General features: G+C 42.1%; 2 protein-coding genes across 16 annotated transcripts in view; one reads left to right on the top strand and one right to left on the bottom strand.

Annotated features, from left to right (window-relative positions):
• Positions 1-4299: 4299 nt before the first annotated feature.
• On the bottom strand, positions 4300-6095 carry esm1 (endothelial cell-specific molecule 1). The gene is given in 4 exon segments (XM_076101806.1): positions 4300-4913; positions 5009-5152; positions 5614-6056; positions 6058-6095. Coding segments are annotated over 4 exon segments (720 nt in total). The 3' UTR covers positions 4300-4818.
• Positions 6096-7465: 1370 nt separating this feature from the next.
• The window catches only part of LOC142946412 (putative E3 ubiquitin-protein ligase HERC1), a 36071-nt gene continuing 19562 nt past the window's right edge, over positions 7466-23974 (top strand). For 12 of the 15 annotated variants that reach the window (XM_076087701.1, XM_076087752.1, XM_076087718.1 and 9 more), the window contains exons 1-33: positions 7476-7584; positions 10326-11364; positions 12159-12254; positions 12348-12530; positions 12640-12852; positions 13051-13149; positions 13252-13348; positions 13444-13587; positions 13823-13950; positions 14488-14632; positions 14776-14947; positions 15150-15284; positions 15557-15722; positions 15981-16106; positions 16553-16786; positions 16993-17145; positions 17234-17366; positions 17728-17931; positions 18093-18314; positions 18767-18940; positions 19144-19258; positions 19379-19496; positions 19704-19905; positions 20043-20343; positions 20456-20504; positions 20587-20632; positions 21193-21446; positions 21713-21910; positions 22066-22186; positions 22904-23144; positions 23276-23442; positions 23592-23744; positions 23837-23934. In XM_076087701.1, the coding sequence (XP_075943816.1) occupies positions 10357-11364; positions 12159-12254; positions 12348-12530; positions 12640-12852; positions 13051-13149; positions 13252-13348; positions 13444-13587; positions 13823-13950; positions 14488-14632; positions 14776-14947; positions 15150-15284; positions 15557-15722; positions 15981-16106; positions 16553-16786; positions 16993-17145; positions 17234-17366; positions 17728-17931; positions 18093-18314; positions 18767-18940; positions 19144-19258; positions 19379-19496; positions 19704-19905; positions 20043-20343; positions 20456-20504; positions 20587-20632; positions 21193-21446; positions 21713-21910; positions 22066-22186; positions 22904-23144; positions 23276-23442; positions 23592-23744; positions 23837-23934 (5895 nt within the window). In that variant the 5' untranslated portion in view covers positions 7476-7584; positions 10326-10356. Of the gene's footprint in view, positions 7585-10325; positions 11365-12158; positions 12255-12347; positions 12531-12639; positions 12853-13050; positions 13150-13251; positions 13349-13443; positions 13588-13822; positions 13951-14487; positions 14633-14775; positions 14948-15149; positions 15285-15556; positions 15723-15980; positions 16107-16552; positions 16787-16992; positions 17146-17233; positions 17367-17727; positions 17932-18092; positions 18315-18766; positions 18941-19143; positions 19259-19378; positions 19497-19703; positions 19906-20042; positions 20344-20455; positions 20505-20586; positions 20633-21192; positions 21447-21712; positions 21911-22065; positions 22187-22903; positions 23145-23275; positions 23443-23591; positions 23745-23836; positions 23935-23974 lie in introns of all 15 variants that reach the window. The other 3 variants (XM_076087647.1, XM_076087686.1, XM_076087666.1) reach the window with 3 other exon arrangements.

The raw sequence follows: 23974 nt of genomic DNA, 5'->3' as shown, positions 1-23974 counted from the left end.
GTAAGAAGTGAGAGGTCATCAGCTTGAGTACGATTGTTAATGGTAAGCGTCTGTGTGACGGACTACACTCTGTTGCTTCTGGAGGTCAGGGTCACTCTCTACAGCACATTATTTTGTACACGTCACTGTCTGCTCCATTCTGTGTCTTGACCTCAATGGAGACAGAAAAATATGTTGCAGCTCCTTCTCTTAACTTGCTGTTGTTTTGAAAGGTCATTGCAAAAACACCACCCTTCCTCCTTCCTTCTGTCTGCATTTAATTAAAAAATCCAGTTAACATTGACTTATGTAAACTGCAAACATCACTTACCCTCTACTTACGGCATGGTAACAATGCTTTATTTTCAGTCCTCAGTTATTTTACTTTGCTCCTATATAAAGTCCATTATTTACTACTGCAATAGTCTCATTTTCCATTCGAGGTTGATAAAATAGATTTTTTTTCTTCAGTCGGTATATTTTCCTCCACACCAAAGATCATCTCCTTCTTTTTCTTGATGCAACATTGCTCTCTAGTGGTTACTTCTAAAACGTTTGGATCGGGAACATAAACAAGCCTATTTATAGTTGTTTATCTTAAACTGTAACTCTACACAAACATTAACACTCACATCTTTAATATTCTGTTTGAGGAAGTTATTTATATTACGTTGTAAGGCACTATGGCAGTAGCCTACAATTAACATTGGGCCAGTGCTGTAAAATCTTTATTAGACTTGTTATAAATAGACAGAGACTTAAACCCAAATACAGACAGCGAATGTAAAAGCTCGTATTGCAACACTGCATCAAGACAAACTGATGGAAAATAAATGCAAAATAACTATATGATACAATACCATCAAGGAGCCACCAGAGGTCCATGTGTTACAGCCAAACAGGCACTCACAAATATGTACACTCATTTCAAAAACCTAATCCTGTCTAAATCACTGTATAATTTCACAGCTTTGTGAAAGAATTATACGTTTTAGTATTATAATTCAGCAATTAGCCCTTATAGCACCCTTTGACTAATGTCTGCTTGCAACTACTTTCTAAAAACATCCCATTATAACAGGTTTCATCCCAATAGTCAGAAATGATAATTTGCCTTGTGTGGATATGATCACATGACATGATATTGTACTCAGTCTCAAAGTTATTGGCTCAGTGTTTTCTCTGATTTCTATTTTGTGCGTAGTAGAAATAGCAGGATGTGTGAAAAGAAAAGTATTTGTGTTATTTATGTCGCAGGGAGTAACACAGAAAAAAAGACAAAGTCACAGAGAGGAATTTTTTAAGCTCCAGCCATTTAACAGGTAAAAGACAAATCACATTTGACAGTTACGGATTACCTTTTTGACTGGCCACATATGCTAATTCTGATGTGTGAGGATGAACCTCCTGATTGACAAGAAACAAGACAATCCCTCCAGGGGACAGAAATCTGTCCGGTCGCTGAGGTCGAGGCTCCAGACTCTTGTTGTTCCTGAGAACTATTTAAAAAAAGGAGTGGGGGGGAAAAGGAGTCAAAGTGTTAATTAGACCGCCTCACATTTTTTGAAATAAATGACACGACAGCCTGAGAGTCAAAGTGCTCCTTGTTCATAAGCCTCAGTTTAGATATCTGCCATCAATGTAATCAATCTCACCGCTTAATGTCCTTCACAGTGTTTACGTGTTGTCTCCGTTGAGCCATGTCAGTCTACACAGCTACAATAAACAACCTGTTGAGGCGGGGCCAAACTGTAAATACCAGAACATCTATTTGCAGTAAATCAGTGTTATTTACTACTCCATTCACGCACCTTTGTTTCTGCAGAGGCGGCAGTGACGTGTTCAGGGAGTCAGATAAAGGGTATTTCTCACCAACGCTTTCCTGTTGTTTTCCAGGCTCCTTTGTTTGGTTGCGAGGCCTCGGCCTGTCCGTTCTCAGGGGAACGAGAGCAACATTTGAGCGCTTATGAACACTCCTCCTCCTCATACACAGACTGCTCCCATACCTGTTTGCATCACTGTGTGTGTGTGTGGGTGTGTGTGTGTGTGTGGGTGTGTGTGTGTGTGTGTGCGTGTGCGTGTGTGTGCGTCACCTTGTCCTTGGATTGAGGTGATACAGTAAATTCATGTGAATTATGTCTGTTTCAGAAAACTTTATACGCCTTTGAATACTACCATGTATATATTAATATACAAAAATGATCTGGTTTGAATTCATAATCATTCATATTGAACGTGGAAATGAGGAGAAAGAAATGACCTACATTCACTCAAAGTTTGATGCAGAAGCTGCAACTTATGGTTTTTCAAAAGCAAAAAGTATGTTTTCCGGCCAAATTTAAAACTTGTCATTTCCCACTTTGTTTACTGAAGAGATGATTTGAAAACACATTGAGGATCACAGTTATAAAATAAAACTTTGTCACTAACACTCATCAAGTACATTCAAATTTGGAATTTGACTCAGGGGCAGCTTGTTCGTTGATGGGATTTAGTGTTGAGCTTTCATTTGAATATAAATCGGATAAAATAAGAGTGTCCTCCTCGATTTCTCGACAAGAGGACGGAGCCTTTGTTGCTTTTTCAAGACTGTCTCTTGGAGAAGAAAAAAAACCTTGCTTTTAAATTCCTGTCCTGGGCAGACACAACAACAACAGGAAGAAGGGACATTTTCACAGGTGTCAGGAAGCACAGGAAATAAACAAGCTGAATACTGGAAAACATTTTTTGTAAGAGTCAGAGGTGAGGCTAATAAGGATATTTTTAGCTGGGACCAAATTCTGACAAAATGTTGAATGATATGATTTTGATGTGTCGCACTTTAATTCTGTGGGGTGATACAGAATATTAAAGGGGACTTGAGAGAAAAAGCATCTATCTGGAATTATGTTTCAACTTTTAGAAAGTCAAAATTACAAAGATGATGAATATTTAATATTGTCATTAACTGATTACCATTAACATTTATCACAGACCAATTTATGTACATATTTCATGTTTTAAAGGTCAGTAGATCACAATGTAACTTTGTTGAGTATCTTTACAAAATGCATTATAAACTCGGATAATGTATTTCTGAAGATCACAACTTATAATTAGAGTAATCTGTGATCAACATGTTCATTGAAATACAACATGATTTACAGGACAAAGCTATTGTCCTGTATTTCAAAGACAATGGATTATTGAAGGATTTGTGACTTTATTATATTAAAATATTATCTGAAGGATGTATTCTTTATGCAGACACGAGTACTTGTTATTCTTTCATTTGGTAAAGTAGCATTGATTGATTGGCTTTTATGAATGTTGTCCTGGAGGTAGGAAATGTTAGAATGTGCATTTCTCAAGAAAGACCAATGTCTCAAAATTGAAATCATTTGTATTCATGCTTTTTCCTCCCATGTTGACAAATGTAAGTCCTGTCTGCAGTGGATGTATTTTGGTTCAGCTATGAAGGCAAAGCTGAGCTGAGAAGTTTCTCTCTGTTGCTGCATTGGATGAGAAACTTCCCCAAAGTCTCTCCCGTCTGTGATCTTTTGTACAGCGAGTAAACCCAGTAAATCCAGTCTTTGCACTTCATTTCTTCTCATGCTATTTGTGGTGAGAGTATCTTTTCCATGACTGACAAATGTTTTTTTGCATGGGAACAAAGAATATTTGGCCATTTGTGGAAGTTGAGTAAGTAGATTGTTCCAAGAATTAAGAGTCAAGCATGCCTGATAAGTTCTCAGCAATCTCTGCTCATGAGTTTGGACGTACGATACCACTTCACATCATCATGGGAAATAAGAATTCCTTCTACTCAGAAGACATATTTCTATCCAGACATTTCTATGCTGTTCAGAGAAGCCTTTTCAACCTCCCATAAATAAATCCCTGTAATATCATCCTGAGAATATCAATGTTTTCTCCTCCTTTTTTTCCCACAGAAATTCCTATTCAGAATTTAGTTTGCCTCAGTTTCTGGGCAAATTATTTTTTCAAAGGTGCAATGTGTCTCTGCAACATGTAGATATGTCAAATTCTTCTAGAAATACTGTATTATAAGCACGCTGGTTCTAAAGCGCACATGTCATAGATCCTCTTCAGTCTTCTTACTCAAAGTCAGCAAGCATTTGATTTGATTTGAGTTATTTATGGATCAATCTATAACATGTTTAAGTGAGAACATTCATTCCAACATGGTCCCAAGATGTTAAAAGACAGACACAAAACATGCAACTTAATATAACAAGATAAAACAATATGCGTCTCGTTTTGACTGAACAGCTTCCACTTTTAGTCAATGAAACAAAATGAAACGAGTCCGTGATAACTTTGGTTTAATTGTGAGCGCATTCTTTACATTGGCTGGTGTCACATACATGATATTTTCCATGTCCGCTTTTCATAAATACAGTACAAATAAGATATCATGATGGAAAACTTCAAAATATTCAGTGGACTACAATGAATTCATGAAAAATGTTGCCGTGTCCAGTTTGCAAATAAATGCAAGCTCCTTTTCTTGTGACATTAACTTTTCTTTTTCTCAACAATAATGTATGAAGGCACACTAAATGAGGTCTACACTGCAGCTCATGGGAACAGACTCCGGGATAATCTTGAGAAGCAGACAGAAGAACAGAGAAAAAGAGAATTTGAAGAGAATAACATAGTCCTGTGTATTTCATTAGAAAAGATGCTTGAGTCAGACGAGGAGCAAACAAACAAAACAAAACTTCCAAATGCTGTAAAAAAGTTTCTCATTGTTTAACATAATAAAATATATCTTTCAGTTCATTTATAAGTTAATGCTACATTTACACTGAATAGATTCAGTCTTGTCAGCACTTGTCAGCGAGGGTTGAGCCGCTTCGGAGCGGCGGATCTGTCCGTGTGTTGATCTGTGTTCTGGGCAGTGCTGACCTCTCCTGAGCCCACCTCTCCCCCTGAAAATACAAGTGAGAGAATCCATTACTCTTCCAATTCATGCAAGTGGACAATTTCACAAATGACATTATGAACAATCTTCATTTTTTTTTACCTTCTTGAGGATCAGTCTTGAGTTTGCCGGCGATTTTGGCAAAGAATTTGAGCGTGAGACAAGCTCCAGTCTCCCTGTCACATATGCCACCTTTGCAGCTGCATGTCTTGCGGCACTCAATCCCATAGGTTCCATACAGACAGTCTGTAATGAAAGAAAACATGACTTTAGATTTATCTGCCTTGTCATGCAGAAGGGTTAGTGTTCCTGACTGGATCTGATATGGGGCCATATTCTATAGTGTCAAAGATTCATATTCACAGTCAAAATCATTATCCAAATCAGTGATTAAGAGAAATGCGTAAACTGCAAGTGGGTAGTTGCACAAGCATTCATGTTTGAATGTCTCAACTCCAAGCCTCTATGGGCTAAATATCAAGTTAAATGTCCAATTTGTATATGTCTGCAAATGTGCATGTAAAACCATTAATTATATGGCAATTTCCATTGTGATAATTCTATAAATATGAGCCTTAAATAGACTGAAATAACAAGCTGGGATAGTGCATTTGGTGCAACGGGGCATCACATACACAAAACGCAGCACACAGGTAGAAACAGCACACTGTAGGGCACAGACAAAAATGTTGAATGTGAATGTATACCTTTGCAAATGCCATATTCGTCTCCATAATCGTCCTCGTCTTTGTAGAACTCGCAGAACAATCCCGGTCCGCACTTCACCCCGTGCATCCCCGACACCGTGCGGTAACAGTGTTCTCCTCTGCCGGCTGCGCAGACCTGGCAACAGCCGCAGTCATCCAGCACCGTCCGTGTGCACCGCTGCGTCCCGCCGCACCGCTCCACGTTGCACCGGTCGGGGCAGTTCACCGCGTACTTGACATTGGCGCCCCACGCCGCAGCATCGCGCACTATGAGTGAGGACAACACTGTGATGAGGAGGAAAGACATCACTGGGTGCAGGGCAGGGAGCTCGTGGGGCAGGGAGCTCGTGGCTGTCTGTCTGCTGGACGTCTCGGAGAGAAGGGACGGAGAAGCGGACCACCTCTGGGAGACTTGAATGGAGTGACCCTCTGGCTCATCAGGTGGTATGGTTATCAGCGATGAGCAACTTTGTTTTGCACATGGCTTTGCCTCTCGACAATTTCCTCATTCCGGTGTTGTCGTCCTTTTTGCCAGTCAGCCCCCTTTTTTTGGAAATCCGGCGTGGAAGTGGGATTAACTCTGGACCGCCATCCATGAATTGAAATGCGTGTGACCTGATGTCATAAATTATGTTTAGTTTGTTTTTGTGTTAGTGACTGACGGAACCCCCCCCCCCCCCCCAAAAAAAAAAAAAAAACGAAAGAAAACTCGTGACTGGCTTTGAAGAATCCCATTTGAAGTTAGGATGTTTTTTTTCAGTCACAACATCCTGTGATTGGAATATAATATTGACAATGAATAAATAAATTAATGAAATCATCTTGTCACGAGAGCTAATGAGGTGATTTTCTTGTATTAAGGCTGTGTCTCAAGTTTAAACGTGAAAATGAAACGAAAGATAAAAATCTACGTTTATTTAGTATAACACATCCAGGCCTATACACACAAAAATAAAGCATGAAGTTATGGACACTTCGATTCTCTTAAAAATTGCCCTTTTATAGCTGTTTACTAATCTGCATATTATTATCATTATTTGAAATAGGCCAAAGTAAGAAGAAGGAACTGGCTAAAAATAAAACATAGGCTACCTTAAAATACAGCAGTTTAAACCTGTATTTGGATATAGAGTGTTTCTAACATGTGTTGTAGTTATGTTTATTTTGTTTTAGAATTTTATTCCATTTTTAAATGTTGTAACTTTTAAAATGGTAAATCGTTTTTCTGGCTTTAATTAATTGATTGAGAGGCTATTACAGGAACATATAATGTTATCAGGGCATAAAAGAGACTTCTCATGAGATAACACAAACAACAAGATTACAAAAGTACTTCAAAGTGGCACTCCAGCAATTAAGTATTGCAATTCCATAAAGTTGGAGTACTCACAAGATTAAAAGGGAAATGGTCACATCCTGACTTTTACTCAAAACACTGGATCCTACATTTCCCAAAATGCAACATCATCAAGCTTATTGCCTTGACAAAGTTCCCTGCTGAGCCACAGAGGACATCATTTCTTTTCACAGGCTCTGTAATAAACCTCATGAGAAGTAAGCTACATGTGCAATAATTGGATTGCTCATTTAAATAGCTTATTTATATATATATATATTTATTTATTATCCAGTTTAGTAGCCTAATGCTGCTGCTTTAATATGTATATCAATAAGAAAGAAGCTGTGCTGAAGTTGTTGTTTTGTTTTCTTATAATGATTATTAACAGACATGGAAAAATAGAAGAAAAGTAATTGATAGGTGAATAAAAACATGATGATGATGATGGTCCACTCCGAGACACTAGGTGGCGTCGTCCGACTTTGATGTCCCCGTCAACCTCAAACCTCAATCAGACGAAGAAGAAGAAGAAAGAGGAGAAGGTTGATGTGATATTCACGTCCAAGGGAGACCTCACCGGGACGGGACAGGTAACGCAAACCACTTTATCTGCGGGGCGTTTTACAGTCAAGGTAACTCACGTGTCTGCCGTGTATCTTATTCATTATATCAGCCATATTCATATCTGAATACCACGTTATAACCAGGAGTGTTTTGCTGAGAGCTGTCATGAGGGGCTTGGTCGGGTTTTTGACAGCCATGGACCAGACTAGCAACTGCACTGCTGCAGCCAACCGTTAGCTCAGCTGTTACCGCAGATGCTATACTAATGTTACCCGGTGTTTGTCAATGACACCGGGGGGAGGAGACTGCGTTTCTAATGCACATATTTGGCCGTTTATGTCGGTGAATCGAACAGCCAACGTGACGGTAAACGTTACACAGTAGCTAATATCGCTCGAGAAAACAACGCGTAACGCTACAAAATGTTGCCAGAGAGCAACACTGTATAATGTCGCTATAGTTGTAACATGAATTAAATGTCGTTTAGCATGAATGCCCGATTCAATCCCTAACTTGTGACACATTGCGGTGTGTTTTTATCTCGCTACCTCTTCCTCCAGCATCTTCAGATAATCACGTTGCTGTCCGACATTATGGAGCTCGTGTTGTGGTGACTCCATCCAAAGCTAACGTTAAGCAAGGTTTGTCAACAGCCATTCATGTAGACGTTGCCTAAATGCTTGTCGTGGCAACAGAGCAACCCAACCGACCGTTGTCTCAGCAACTTCCTCCAGCTTATTGTGGATGAGTTTCATGCCCCTGCATCACCTCCAGCTGGTCCTCACTCTCTTGTAGACTGAGGCCAGCTATCCTGCAGAAGAAACATGTAACATTGGCCACATTATATTCTCACTATTACATTATCAAAAGCCAGATGAGTGTTAGGACTTTTATCAGTCTCATTTCATTGTTAATTTAATGTATTTGGGTCCCATGTTTGGACAGTACAAGTAATTAAACAATGTGAAATCAGGCTCAGTGTTTTAACATTTCTTTCTTCAGCTCTCTCTTCATTTTACATAAAATATTTATCGATGAAAAGAAAAAGTATAGGTAAGATAAATCAACAAGGAAAACAACCGTTGTACCGTTCGTTGTAGCCAATGTTGAAATTTCATATCTTTGGTCCAATAAAGTGCACATGTGTTTTTATTTTTTTAAAACAAGACTTAAAATATGTGCCGTTCAGGAACATGTTGACAGAGCTTTGTGTACTCTAAATTGTCACCCTTCCGTAGGGCTGGGCGATATGGAATAAATCAAATATCGCAATATTATCGACTAAATACCTCGATATTTCATCAGTAATGAGGATATAATGACCAAGTAGCTAAAGGCAAAGCTTGAACAGTATGATAAGTTCATAAAATGACATCTCTACTGTGATGCTGCCTTCAAAACCAGGAAAAGACAACACTTCCTCTCTGATCAATCATGCTGCATGCATTCAAAGACACTCACTGATATGGATTTTTAATGTATGAATGATAATGGTTGTATCATTCCAGCTTCCAGGCCTACACATGAACCCTTTATGTTTTTATTTAATTTCTAAAGCTTACTGATAACTTGCTGTGGTATTTGGCTCAATTTGTAATCTGTAATAAGAAGTAATACTATGTGTGTGTGTGTGTGTGTGTGTGTGTGTGTGTGTGTGTGTGTGTGTGTGTGTGTGTGTGTGTGTGTGTGTGTGTGTGTGTGTGTGTCCTTAACATCTGTGTCTTAAAATGACAGATAGTTTGAAGTCGGTGACAGTTGCGCCTTACACTGCTGCTGGTTGTCTGACCCGGAGAGTCCATTGCTATATCAATGCTCGCTGTTATTTTTGTCCTAGAGTGGAAACCATATAGCCCCACAGGCCTCAGGCAAGGCAAGGGAGATGACTGTGGACTATGGTGGCATGCTCGCATGTTTAGCAGCAACTAGCATTCTCTCACTCACACCGGGTCATATTTTTATAAGTTTTAATCATAGAAAGAGTCTCAGATCATTACCCACGGGTATGGGGATTTCTACTTTACGACTCAACAGTGTATTTTGCCAGTTAGTTTAGCCTCAAAATGACTTGTCAGGAATGACAAGTCATTTCTTTTGGGGTCATTATAGCACATGATATAAACACAAATCTGTATTTTCGTTCCAGGAAAGCTGTTAATGTAAATATGTAAAATTTTCTCTCAAGAGCAACAGCAGACCTGTTCTTTATTTATTTAGAAAGCAGACAAACATGCAGACAGACAGGGAGTTAGGTTTTCTTTGCATGGGATTGTATTTCAGAGCACCAGTTCACCATCTTGGAGGCAATAACTATGAAAACCGCATTGAGAGTATGAATGAATTTCTAAAGGGGAACAGATTATCATCACTCATGTGCTTAATTTAATTCTTTTGACAGGTTATATTGTGAAATCAATACCTTCAAATGTTAATAAAACCCAAAACATCCCTTTTGTATTGTGTAGCATATCAGCTTGTGAGACACAAGTCTCGTCGTTAGCGTGGGTGTGTTGGTTAGCTGTTATCAAAGGGTGAGCTGACCTATTTCAGTGATACCCACTGGGCCTATGCCACTAGCCTGGATGCACTGTATGCTGGAAGAGTTCCAACACTAAGGAGAAACTTGACAACCTTTACTCTGAATTTACTTGGCAGGAAAACGCATTTGATCATTGGCTTTCACTGCAAATTTACGACCGAGATTAAAGAAAAAGCCATTTCATTATGTTAATCAAGTGTGTGGGACGATCCGTGTGAATTTTCTAAATCTGTCAATTGACAGCTCGCATTTCCCTCTCTGTTTTTTTTTCAGGTGTACATCAGAGTCTAGATAATGCTCAGACATGGTGCCTTGTCAGACCCATGTGTTGCTGAAGTGGCAGGAGCACTTCAATAGCTCCTGGGCAGCAGAAGACAGTGTCCAGACAGCCAGGAGGCACGGAGCCGCTGTGCTCTACAATAAGCTCCTTCTCAACAAGGAAGTGGTGACTCTGGCACAACCTGTGCAAGAACTCGTCGGCCCACGCCTGCCAGACTTCGAGTGCGAGTCCAATGCCTCGGCGGAGAAGGAAGAGTACCTTTCATCCCTGCTTCACAGCCAGCGATGGCTGGCTCACCGGATGCTGACGCAGACCTCCTACACCTTGGGCCTCCACCACAGGCTGGTAGTCCTCCAGAGGATCTACTACGCACTTCACCGAAAATACCATGACAAATTCCGCGTGCAGCTGCCCTCCCAGTCCACAGACGGTGGCACCGAATGTGGGCAACTTGAGCTGGCCTCACAGTCCTGCCGGCCAGGGGGAGCATCCAAAGTCAAGTCGGGTACGGATGTTCTGATCGAGATGGGCGTGCGGACGGGTTTGAGTCTGCTCTTCTCGTTGCTGCAGCAGAACTGGAGGTACGCGGCCTCCGTGCATCCGGAGTCGGTTCTCTGCAACGACGTGCTCGCCACGGCGTCCTCTGTGCTGACGTCTCTGCCGCCGCTCTCTCTGGCCAACGAGAATAAGATCCCGTCAGTTGGGCTCGACTGCCTGTCACAGGTGTCCGACTTCCTGAAGAAGACGTCTGTGAGCAGCGGGACCGGCGGGGCGGACCCGACCGGCCGGAGGCTAGCGCTGGAGCTGCTGCTCGGCCTGGCCATGCAGAGAGGCTCTCTAAAGTTTCTGCTGGAGTGGGTGGAGGTAGCCCTGGCTGCTTCTATGTCCTCATCCTCCTCTACACTGTCTTCCTCCTCCTCCTCCTCCTCCTCCTCCTCCTCCTCCTCCTCCTCCTCACTGAGCTCCCAGAACTCAGCTGGCGTGGGCTTTGATGTCATCCATCAAACGCTTCTCCAAATGAAGCAATATTCGGTAGGTCTTCAAATTTGGACCTTTGTTTTTTTTTGTCTATTGTTGCCTTGTAGTCTTTTCTGGTGATTTTGGAGTAATCTTTCTCTTACTGTTCCATTAACTCTATTCAGACATGACATGTCAGAGCAACTCCTTTGTCCTTACATCGCATGATTGACTTACATGCACATTTATGAACATACTGGTAAATGAGGCCCATCGATTGTAAAGCAGGATAATTGCTCTTCGCCGCCACATCCATCCCGGCTCTAAGCTGTTCTTTTTGTTTGAACGGTCTCATTTGAAACTTTGAGCGATGCATTAGTGTGCAGATAAGGATTAAGATTGAGCCAGTCTTCCTTCCCTCCCTCTGTATTCGTATTGAGTCATCCCTTAGCAGGCTAATCAGCTTTGCAATATTTCTAGACAAATGACAACAAGGACTGGGTATTGCCAACATCCTCATGATTGATTTAGCCCGTCCTACATACAGTTTCAAGCTCTGTAATAGCTTAAGAAAGTCACAAAACATAAAACACACTTGAGATCTGCATCTAAAGGCTAGGATCTAAAATGTGTGCCTCTTTGTCTTTCTTGACTTCACGTTCTGCCTGATCATGCAGTGACTCGTCACTGTGTTTGGAATAGAGGCTTTTGTTTCTGGTTTAGAAAGAATGTGCAAGTAAAAAGTGAGGCATGTGATAAAACAAGATGTATTGTACATTCAAACCAACCTCATGTTTACACACCGGGAGTCTCGGGTGAAGGTAAAAACACACTATGTTGATGGATAAACAAGTATTTTTCTCCCCCAGGGTTTCCGAGGGGATTCAGTCAATTCTCAGGTGCTGAAAAAGGATGCAGACGGACTTTGTCGACTCTCCCAGGCAGCTCTCTGCCTGTTTGAGGAGGTACTTACTCTGTAACATTTAGGCACTATTAAGAACTGATGCACTTTCCAGTAACTGACTTTATGGACCTCACCCTCCTCTCCTTTTTGACAGATTTGTAACCTAGCGTCCTACTGCCTGTGCTCCTGCGGCACTAATGCAGCTGCTCCTGGTTCAGAGAGTGACACGGTCATGGTGTATGTGTGGGGCAGCAACAGCAGCCATCAGCTGGCAGAGGGGACTCTGGAGAAAATCCTGCTGCCAAAGCTGACTCAGGGCTTCAGTGATGCCCAAATGGTATGGCTACCCATTATACTGATAACCCATAATATTACTCTGCCACTTTACATCTCAGCTTTTAACGTTCTTGTTTTGTTTTTTTTAATCCACTTTGTCCGTCTTTTAGATCGAGGCAGGCCAGTACTGTACATTTTCAGTATCTGCAGACGGTTCAGTTAAAGCATGTGGAAAAGGCAGCTATGGCCGCCTGGGCCTGGGGGACTCCAACAACCAGTCCATGCCCAAGAAACTTGTGCTGGAGCCACACAGGAACATGAAGAAGGTGTCCTCCTCCAAGGGCTCTGATGGTCACACTTTGGCCATCGCTGTAGAGGGAGAGGTAACAAGTTAATATTACTACTATATGTACTGATACATATTTCAAAGGTCTGCAGACTGTATCAGTCAAACTTACATTTTAACTGCTTTTTCCCTCACTTCTACTTCCTCTGTTGGTATTAGTAAGATTTTAAATGACAAATCAAATTCTTCCCTTTCTTCATAATGAATTCTAAAATGTTCAAAATCTGTTTTCCAGGTGTTCAGCTGGGGTGATGGAGAGTATGGGAAACTGGGCCATGGCAACAGTGCGACACAGAAATACCCCAAAATCATACAAGGACCGCTGTTTGGCAAGGTAGACATTCAGAAAACCTTATACTTTATTCATTTGTGTATATTTATTTGCAAAGCCATGCGATTTACCATAATTTTGCATACATTATGGTGTCTCTGCCAGGTTGTTGTTTGCGTGTCTGCTGGCTACAGACACAGTGCCGCTGTGACTAATGATGGAGAGCTTTATACCTGGGGAGAAGGTGACTTTGGAAGACTCGGTACACACTTTATTTTTCAATTTGCTCTCAACCATTTCAGTGAAGCATGTCATGCAATAACCCTCTGTTGTGCTGTGTTTCTCCCCCCCGAGCAGGTCACAGTGACAGTCAGAGTCGGAACGTGCCCACGCTGGTGAAGGACATCAGCGGTGTGGGGCAGGTGGCCTGTGGCAGCTCCCACACCGTTGCTGTGGCGCAGGATGGACGCACTGTGTGGTCCTTTGGGGGAGGGGACAATGGTAAGTTGGCAGATGACATAGAGCTTGATTTAAGCCCATAATGCAGCGTCTGTGTGAAAGATTATAACTTCTGTACAATATATAAATTGCTTGAAAATAACAAACACTATGTCTGTTGTGTTAACGTAAAGGACAGTACCATAGAAGGATTGTTTGTGGTCCATCTTAACAGAAATGCCTCTGCTTAAGGTAGAGTGAATTAATGCTGGTTCTCGGACACGACTCATTTTTGCAGGTAAACTGGGTCACGGAGACACCAATCGTGTGTATCGGCCCAAAGTCATAGAGGCCCTGCATGGATTCATCATCAGGAAAGTGTGTGCTGGCAGCCAGTCATCTCTGGCCCTTACCTCTGCAGGACAGGTGAGGTGCAGCATCGTGGGTCAACTTTCAACTAACCTGAGCTAAGCTCACTTGGCTCTTTCTACACTCTCCTTGTGGAAAGCTTTTATTCTGAAGGAGCATACTAACATCACCTTAAACTGAGATTGTCTATTTGAGTGAAAACAATGGTATTGTCCTCAGAGTTTAGCAGTTTTTTTGTTTGTATACAATGGAGAAAAACTGTAATACAGCATTTATTCCTGGGAATGTGGCTGCTGACACCCACTTTAATATTGCAGATATTTGAATTTTGCAATACTTCAGTGGGAAATAGGCTCAATCACCATTGTGTTACCTCCTTCAGTGATAGAGAGTGACTTAACAGACATTTATTTAAATGAAAGTCTTTGATAATGCCACTTTAACAAATGCCACTCTCGTTCTTCATCAGCTCCTGATGTGTGTGGTCTAAATAATGTATCTGTATTCAATTACATCCTAAATACAAGGATGGAATACAGTGACATCTAAAGAGATACAGAAAAGACACTCATGTTTATTCTTTTTTTCATTTAGGTGTTTGCATGGGGCTGTGGCTCCTGTTTAGGATGTGGCTCCTCTGAGACAACCTCTCTGAGACCCAGGTTCATAGAAGACCTGAGTATCACCAAGATCATTGATATCTCATGTGGGGACAGCCACTGTCTGGCTCTGACACATGGTAAGAGACCTTCAACAGTTAATCGTCATTTAAAAAAAAAAAAGTATTTTGGGTAAGAATTGTAATTTCTATAGAGGGGTTAATGGGATATTACAATTGTGAATATGCTCTGACTGCAACGTACGCTGCACTCCTTCCATCAGAGAATGAGGTGTATGCCTGGGGGAACAACACGATGGGCCAATGTGGACAAGGCCACACTTCGACACCAATTACCAAACCCAAGAAAGTGCTCGGTCTAGAGGGGGTGTCGATCCAGCAAATCACTGCTGGCACTTCTCACAGCCTGGCTTGGACCGCAGATCCAACTGACAGGTGAAGCCTAATCTCGTCTCAAACTAATTCAAGTGTTTCTTTTCTGAAGTCCATGTAATAGTTGTGTTTAATTGGTTTTCCCTTGATTGTTGGTCATTGTTTTATACCGCTGAACTCTTGTTTTCTCACCCCCCCCTGTCTTATGAGTTCTGATATGTTTGTGCTTGCACAGCTCTTTTTAAGAGACTTACTTCTTTTCCAGGCAACTGGTGGCGTGGCACAGGCCCTTTTGTGTCGACTTGGAAGAGAGTACGTTCACCTACCTACGCAACTTCCTAGAGAGTTACTGTGACGGCATCGGGAATGACACGCCCCCTGCCCCCTTCATATCTAAAAGGTATGCAAATAAATGAACATAGCACTCTATCAGTCGTGATAATATAACCTGTTTAAAGAAAATTGTGTGTTTGAGATCTCATTCAGTATAGAGTCATGTGCAAAGATCTGTCTTCGTGGCGCGTTGAGCTCTGATCAGTTATAATGAATTGAATCTGTGTTTTTATCCCATTACATCACCACCCACAGGAGGCCACATGGAATCCCACACCGTAATGTTCCCTCCTATCCACTTAACCAACATTCCTAATGCTCTCTGTTTACATTCCTCAGGGACCACCATCAGTTTCTTTTGCTGTGCATGAAGCTGCTGTCCATCCACTTATCCTTGGCCCATGCTGGCGGCACTGGGGCCATGGTTTTGGGGGCTCAGGGCAGGCCCCTCAGAAACCTGCTCTTCCGGCTCATAGATACCAATATGCCAGACTCCATACAACAGGTAAACTAACAGCCCGGCTCTTACTAGATTATTTCCGTAATATCTTTAAGATGAGTTGTGACAGGAGGAACTTGTTGGTGTTGTCTGCAGGTGTAAGAACCAAGATAGTAAGAACAGTTTTGTGTGTAATATAAACTGTGAAGTAGATTGATGGAGCCTTTATGTATTCATTTATTAATTTATTCACTTGCAGTAAATGCTAACCATCAATTTCCAAGTGTCTTTTCATGTTGTGTTGACATTCCTGTCCATCCTCAGGCAGTTCTGAACACGCTGTCCATTGGTGCATCCCTGCTGCTTCCTCCACTGAGGGAAAGAACAGAGCTGCTCCTGTCCCTCCTTCCTCAGGGCCCTCAGAGCTTAAATGTCCCCTCCAAAGGACAGGTATGCCATTTTTGCCTATTTGTGCCTCAACAAATCACCATTCAGGGGGGGGGGGGGTTTTGTTAACGAAGATGTTTATGTAAATACATAACACGCATAAACAATTACATTTAAGCTGCCTTAAAGAAGGACATGTGTTGTTCCTTTGCTGCATGACTGTCCTCTTTTAAAATATAACTAACTAATAGTTGGCTATAAAATGGATGGATGGATAAAACTGTTTGTCCAAATCACAGAACCAACTTGGAGTGTTGCTAAGCAATACGAAGACTGCTTGAATGTTGTGAAAATTTGTTGCCGTAAAAAGAAAGAAAGAAAGAAAGAAAGAAAGAAAGAAAGACACTTCTTCTCCTCAGAGATGTTTTTGGTCATCTCACATTTAAATGAAAAAATTAATTAATAAATAAACCATTCTCTCATTTTCTTTCCCCCGTATCTTTCAAAAGCGCTTGCAGCTAGACATGGTCCTCAGCAGCCTTCAGGATCAGAGCCATGTATCTTCTCTGCTAGGTTACAGCAATTTTGGGGAGGTGACATCTCTGGGAACCCCTCTGACACCCGTTGTGTCCGCCCGGCCGCCCTCCTCCTCCTCCTCCTCCAGCTCTGTTGAGGCCTATAACCCTCTGCACTTAGCAGAGGTGCTGCTCAGAACCCTGCTCCTCAGCATCGGCTTCTACACGGTATGGAAAGAGGATCCCCGTGCGTTTGTGTGCAACTTTGTGTCTTATGTGTTGAATTACGCTGTCACTTTTAGGCAAATGAAGTGCATTGTTCTCTCACTCAAATCTTGTTGCCAATTTCACAAATGTTCTATATTTTCTGGATATTTTAGTACACATTGTTACTGTTTATTTTACACCATTTCTCTTTTTGTGTGTACATACAGGAGCGGGCATTTGGGGAATTGGAGAAAAACAGTGACAAGCAGCTATCAAGTGATAGCCAGGGACAGACTGAGCCTCCCTGTCACTTCCACCAGCTGCTGTCTGGACTACACAAACACCTGCTCGCCCATTGCTATATCCATCCCAGCCCCGAGGTACACTTATATTCACATATATTTAAACCTAATCGCTCCGCCGTCGTATAGTTTCATTTATGTTCACCATGATTCATCTGTTCTGTAGGACGACAGCAGTGTAACGCTGCTTCATGAGCACCTTTACCTGCTGCTTCCCTGTGCTGCCGAGACACTCAGGAGATCGACCAAACTGTTGAAGGAGAGTTCACTGGATAAACAAATAATCAAGAAGCTGCACGGTAAGAATTATGGCTGATAACAAGTGTGTCCCATTATATCCTACCGTAGTTTATCTATTGTCCCAAATATATTTTACTTAGTTATGTTGTTTGCACAGTGCTTTTATTCATCAAATATAACGAGACCGTGTGTGCTTTTTAGTAACATTTAGTTTTATTCTGACACCTTGAAACATAGGTCAGAACAACAAGGCCATAAAAACTGTATCTGTATGTGAACTGTCTCTGAGCTAAACCTGTACTCGTTGCTCCGAGGACCAGCACATTATACACATTCTATAAATGTGTCCATCTGTATTTCTCAGTTATTTTTATGGTCCGTCACTCTAATCCCCCTCTCTCGTCTCAACCCTTGTCTCAGTGGTGTTGTACAACTCGGTGGCTGGCAGCCTGCTGTGCCAAGTTATGTACTCCTTGCTCCTGCTGCCCCTGGGCACAGTTCAACCCCTCCTGAGCCATTTACTGGCCTTGCTGGAACAACTCAATGATTTCAACAGGTTGCTACCAGAGACCGGCGTCCTGGAAGAACAAGAACTGAGAATGGAGGCTCAGAAGACCTGTTCAGGTCAGTGGAGTTTTGATTAACGCTTGACCCGTAGATTTATTTTTTGATATTGGCGGCTACAGCAGTGTCACAGGTGTAGTTATTAATAAAAGGATGGCACAAGATTCCTCTTACAGGAGGAAAATATAGAGTTTAACTGTGACGAGGGATCTTCCTTACAGATAAAAGTGAAGAAAACACATGCCTTGGTCAGCAGCAACAGGAGGAGGAGAGCAAGTGGGCCTGGCTGTTGGATCTGGAACGGTCTGTGGCGTTGGCAGTCGGCCGTTGCCTCGGTGGTATGCTGCAAGGCCCGCCGCCCTCGCTTCAGGAGAAAACATCAGAGTTCTGGCTATCAAATGTCCTCCTCAGGAACGGGCTCGAGATGGACTTCGAACAGCTGGGTAGGAAAAACATACTGCATGCTTTCATAATATGAGCCAATGTTTTGGCAAGTGGATACAAACTGCATGCAATGTTCACCCCCAAGTTTAATGTTGCACTAATGTGTCCACACTTTGTTTGCAACAACTAATAATAAAACCGCTGTGTTTGCCAATGGGCAAAGAGGATGTTACGGAGACTACAAATGAGTTAAGAGTAATGTTTGCGATTTTCTTTGTTGTTTTATTAGGTAGTTGACAGAAGAGATAGACAAAAAAAAAATAGGAAGAGGGTGAATCGGATGACAAACATGAAGCTACCTAGTTTACCTTATATACATCTTAGAACATGAGAACACAGGGATAGCCTGAAGATCAAGTTATTATGCAAATGAAATGAAATAAACTTTTCTAAGTGTATAGTTTTCACTTGTTTACTCGTCTTATGTCCCGTGTGATTCTTTGTCCTGAAGACTCCGGCATGACATGGCTGACTGAGGTGGTACTGCTGGGCAGTAGTGATGCCAGGCTGGCAGAGCTCAGTCTGAATGAGGAAACCAGGACTTTACTGGAACTGGCGCTGGGATCCTCCAGAGGACCTGCAGGTGGCCTGTGGCGGAATATGGAGGAGTATGCTCACAGCAAAGGTGCTTTGACTCGCATGTTTGTGTGTGAGTGCATGCCTGCGTTTGAAAGTCTAGAATGTAAATATCCAGATGACTATTGACAAACTGTATTAATATACTTGCTCTAATCATTGCTGCACAATTATATCATATATTCATTTAATACATTCTGGTCTTTAGGTTGTATGTTCTTTCATTTCTGTGTTGTTTTGCTGTGAGAGCAGAATGGGAGAGTGGAGGCTCTGCAGGCGACTGTTTGCTGCAGACTGTCTGTCGCTGCTGTCTGGCTGCTCTTCTGAAACACACCGGACTGCAGAATGAGGCCTGTTTGCAGGACAGGTCAGACATGTACTATGTACTGAAAGGCCTGTTCCTGAGCATTTTATTAACTCATAATTGTGTAAGATCCATACTGCAATGCTAACGATTTCCTTTATTTTTCCGCTTCCCTTGAGACAGATACGAGCCCTGTGAGATGCTGTTGGACGTCTATGAAACGGTTCATAAAATCAGAAGCACTCTGTTGGGCCATAAAAACTCTCCAAGGATTACACAGGTGCAGACTGCTGTCAAACAGGTATCATTACTAAAATTACTTTATTTCATTTCCAAATATTATGCATTGTCTCTATTGCGTTTTGTTGTGTTAATATTAACAATTATTGCATTGTATTGTATTTTCTATTCAAGAGGCATTTTTTTCCCCACTATTCTGACTCACACATAATCTTGACTAAAAATGAGGGAGAACACAGGTGTATTTAAGACATTTCTTGTATTGCAGACCACTCAAGCTCCCCAAAGTCCCGATGCAGACAGGCAAGAGCCAGGCACGTCAGCGGAGCAGGTGGGAAAGGATCACGATCAGCAGTCAGGAGGTCCCTGCAGCTGGGAGGCGCCGGTGCCTCCACCCCCCACAGCAAACCACAACCAGGAAGAGGTTGCGGAGGAGGACGCATTTGGCAACAGTCGTATGTACCTGTCAGGTTAGAAATGCTTGTCTGTATTTCTTCCCTTCTTCCAGTGACGTTGAAAGCAGGCAGGCCCAGACAGAAATACACATTACACACACATACACGCACAACATTACGATACATCTGATCCCACATGTCTCTGCCTGCAGAAGTCCTAGAATCATTTATGGCCACCCGGGAGGCCATGCAAGTACAGCAGAACGTGACAGTGTACGAATCCTTTGGCACTTCCACCCTCCCCAGCAGCATGGAGAGCCCCGTCAGCCCAGAGAGGGAGCTGGATCCAAAGCAGCAGAGGGAGAAGCAGAGGGAATCTGAGGATAGCTTGGGTTTCCCTGCTGCATGCCATCTGGTGGTGTCCCGCTGTCTCTTCCTCCTGCTGGGGGTCAGGCCTGCTTGTGTGGAACCCGGCGAAAGGGAGAATAGTCAGGCCGTGAACAATGGAGCAAGGTTAGAGTTTGTGTTAGGCAGCTATGTTTTCTTTTTTTGTGGTACGTTTGTTCTTGTTTTTGTGTTTTTTGGCTGTTGTTGCACTGAACTGTCCTCATCATCCCACTTTTAGGAAATCAACAACAGAATTCCTAATGATGGCCGCTGATGGCCGAAAACAGGTGAGTCTCGTACTCAACCAGAATGTGCCCCCCCCCCCCCCCCTCTTTATTAGTGCTAATGTATTGTCTTTGCCTTACTTAGTCTGACCAATCCAAAACCTCATTGGGATCTTCCAAGAATAAAATGGGTAGGTGGAATATGTTTACTCCTAAATATTTCTTCAATTAATGCATTTAAAAAAAAAAAAAACGAGTCTTACCTACAATCATGTATTAAAGGAATAGTTTAGAGAATTCGATGAGAAGATCAACCGTGCTCTCATAGTAAGGTTTCAGTCAGCAACCCGTTAGCTTATCTTAGCATAAGGACTGGAAACAGCCATGGCCTGGCTGTGGTCCGGCAAGAAAGCCAATTAACGTATTTCCCAAAATGTCCAACTATGACTTTTACTAATGTGTCATTCTAATGTGTATGCTGTTCATTTTTTTAAAGCTTCTTATTGTGTTCTCAGAGTTGTCTATTTGGGTCAGCAAAGATTGTTAGACATCATGTCTGCATTAATTCCAGGGGAGCATGTTGTAGCATGACAGAAAGCGTGCATAAAGAGTCATATTTTTAGTCTCTTATTGTAAATAAGTATTTTTTTCATACATAAATCAAAACTGGATTATTAACTCTGTCAGAGGTGTTGAGAGATCAGAAAAGAGTACAATACTGGCCTTTATTATTCTGGTCTGTCTGTTCCAGGTTTACCTCTTTGTTCTCTGGGCATCATGAAAGACGCTTGGGATCGCCTCCGCCAGTGTATCAGCCCAACCTCAACTATGACCCACTACGGCAACAACACTTTGCCTATTCTCAACCAGGTGTTCCACTTTGTCTGCGGGAGCCTGATCCACTCGTCATCCTCCTCACCAACACTGCCAGGTGGACAGACATGCACTCAGGCAGATACGAAGGCCATTTCTTTTGCTATACTGCAGCAGCAACAGAGGGCTGAGGTAATATGATCTTTCCCCTTTTACACAATAGTTCATTATTGCTGCTGAGGAATGAAAACTCTGTAACACCTGCAGCTATTTGATCATTTATGGTTTCCTCATGTTTTTGGTGTTTTTAAAGAAGTTATCAGCCACACAGGTAATTATTGAAAATCTGCAAAAAAAAAAATGCCGTGCTGGACATTATTTGGAACTGATCTGGGCGTTCAGCGAATGCATTTAAAGGTCTTAACTAACTACTAGCTTTTCCCTTTTGTTGTGCTCAGTTGCGTCTGGAGGCCTTCTGTCAGATGTCGTCCTTCCTGTCTAAGATGGAGGAGAAGGGCAGCGGGTTCACCGTCTCCCCTCAGTTTCCTGCATTGTTGCAGTCCGTGCAGCTTCAGTTCCTCTCTGGATGTTTTGCTCTGGGAACACAAATCATCGCCTCTCACTCTGGAGCTAATTATGAGACGCAGCATTACATGGTACATCTAGTAATCTCGCTCTCGCAATGTTTGTGACGATGTTGGTGAAAGCTGGGAAGAAAGAAACAATCAATATTTAATTCAAGCCAGATGGACTGAGGAGAATCACTGAATATTGTATGAATTAATCTCCAATTCCTCTTTTCTTAATCCAGTCTGGTACGCGTTCAGCTTCTATGGATACGCAAAGAGAGCTGCAATCTGCAGCCCACACATTCTACCAGCAGGTGGTGCGGGTCCTCAAGCAGAGGGTCCTGTTGGAGCGAGAACATCCAGGTTTGTTCATTAATTACTTTCAGGGATTTCATTATTGTCTACCGTTTCACACTTCATCCTGGACGAGGGCCGAGGGCGTGCACGATGCTCTCTCATGGCTTAAAGTTGCAAACAGATATACTTACTTTGGCCACGCCTAAAAGCTTACACTCAAAGATTTCATATTTCAATGACAGACACTCTCATACTACCACTCAGGTTACACTAGGTCATTTAATAGGCCCAGCACTTAATTCAATGCGGAAAACGCCTTAAAAAACAACTAGAAAATGATATTCTTTAAAGATAAATAACTAAGCTGTTTTTGTTTGTTTAAGAATGGGATGTCTTGTGTATGGCTGTATGTCCTTCGGACTTTGTTGTCTTGGCATGAACCTCCTCAGGGATCTCGTTTCATTGTATTTAGTCTGTTCTGTTCGTTTGATTTTGTTCCACTGAGTGCTCTCCTTCCGGATGGAAACAGAGTTTTGTTTCGTTCTATTTTATTAAATTTCGTTTGCTCTGTTTATTGTGAGAGTTATGACTGTTGTGGATGTGATTTCCCTTTAAAGGTGAGAGGGTTCTGTGTGGGTATAGCGGACTATGTTAGACTTATGTGGGTTGTGTGTTTAAGTGTTCATGTATGTTGCATATACTGCCCTGCACAACTCCATGCTGCAGCAGTTTTTTTAAATTTAATTTTGCATGTGGTTGAGATGTTGTCTCTGTCATAACCAGGTTCCTGCCAGCACCTTCTCCTGGCCACAATGTTTGCACTGAATGTCCGCTACCAACCAGTGGACCTGGTGTTGGTCATCAAATGTGGCATCCTGGAGATCCTTTGCATGCTGACCAACAACAGCTGTGCACTGATGAACCAGGGCTGGTTTGCAGCCTCCAAATCTGGATCCCTGCTGCTCAGTGGGGCTGTTAGACTAGCTTGTGCCCGTCTGCTTCAGATATTGACTGTGGCTGCAAGGTGAGAATGAAGAGACTGCAAACAGCTGCAACAACAAGTGTTCATTACTTATCTTACTGTTACTTTCATTGACTCAAAACTGAAAGTACACTTTAGTGTTCCATGCGAAACAAATTGTCCTGTGTTCTCAGCTCCTGTGAGGATTTGCTGCCTATGGATGTATCCCATGCTCTAATGGAAGTGCTGTGTGAGCAGCTCCAAAATATCCTGTATACTTTCCACCAGCAGCAGACAGCAGAGAGAGGAACTGCTGAGAGGGCAGATCTGGACTCCTGCAGCAAGAGCACAAATCTAACTGGTGTTGCACATTAAGCTATTTTAAACTTTGAAATATTGAAATATATGTATATTTTTTTTACAAATAGCACCACACAATGAAGTCTGTTGTTATTCAGGACAAATTATGCATTTGTGAAGCCTCATTGAAAATAGTTTTTGTTGTTTTAGGAGTGGAAAGCAGCAAAGTGGTTGAATCTCAGCTTGCAGATTTCTTGGTGTTTCTGAGGCGTGTGCTGTCATTAAGAGTAATGAAAAGACTTTCTACTTTTGTCAAATGGATTGATCCAATCATGGCCATTATTTCACACAAGTGCTCTTCAGGTAAGACGATTTAAATAAAAAAACAGCATTGATGTGATTTTAAAGTGCAGAACAGTTTAATTCCCTGTTTATTTCCACCGTCCGCTCTTCAGGATCCTCGTGCTTCCAGAACCTCCGCACTAAGCTCCTGGCGTTCCATGTTTTAGAAAGATTGTTACCTGCTTGTTCTGAACCGGTTCAAATTCAACAGGTATGATGTTAAAATGTTAAATGCAACATGCAAGTGAAGT

Source organism: Anarhichas minor, unplaced genomic scaffold (genome assembly GCF_050575085.1).
Source record: "Anarhichas minor isolate MPS153535 unplaced genomic scaffold, ASM5057508v1 ptg000002l, whole genome shotgun sequence".
NCBI classification, from domain to species: Eukaryota; Metazoa; Chordata; class Actinopteri; order Perciformes; family Anarhichadidae; genus Anarhichas; species Anarhichas minor.
Note: the sequence above shows the minus strand (reverse complement) of the source record. Positions and strands in the feature narration are given on the sequence as shown.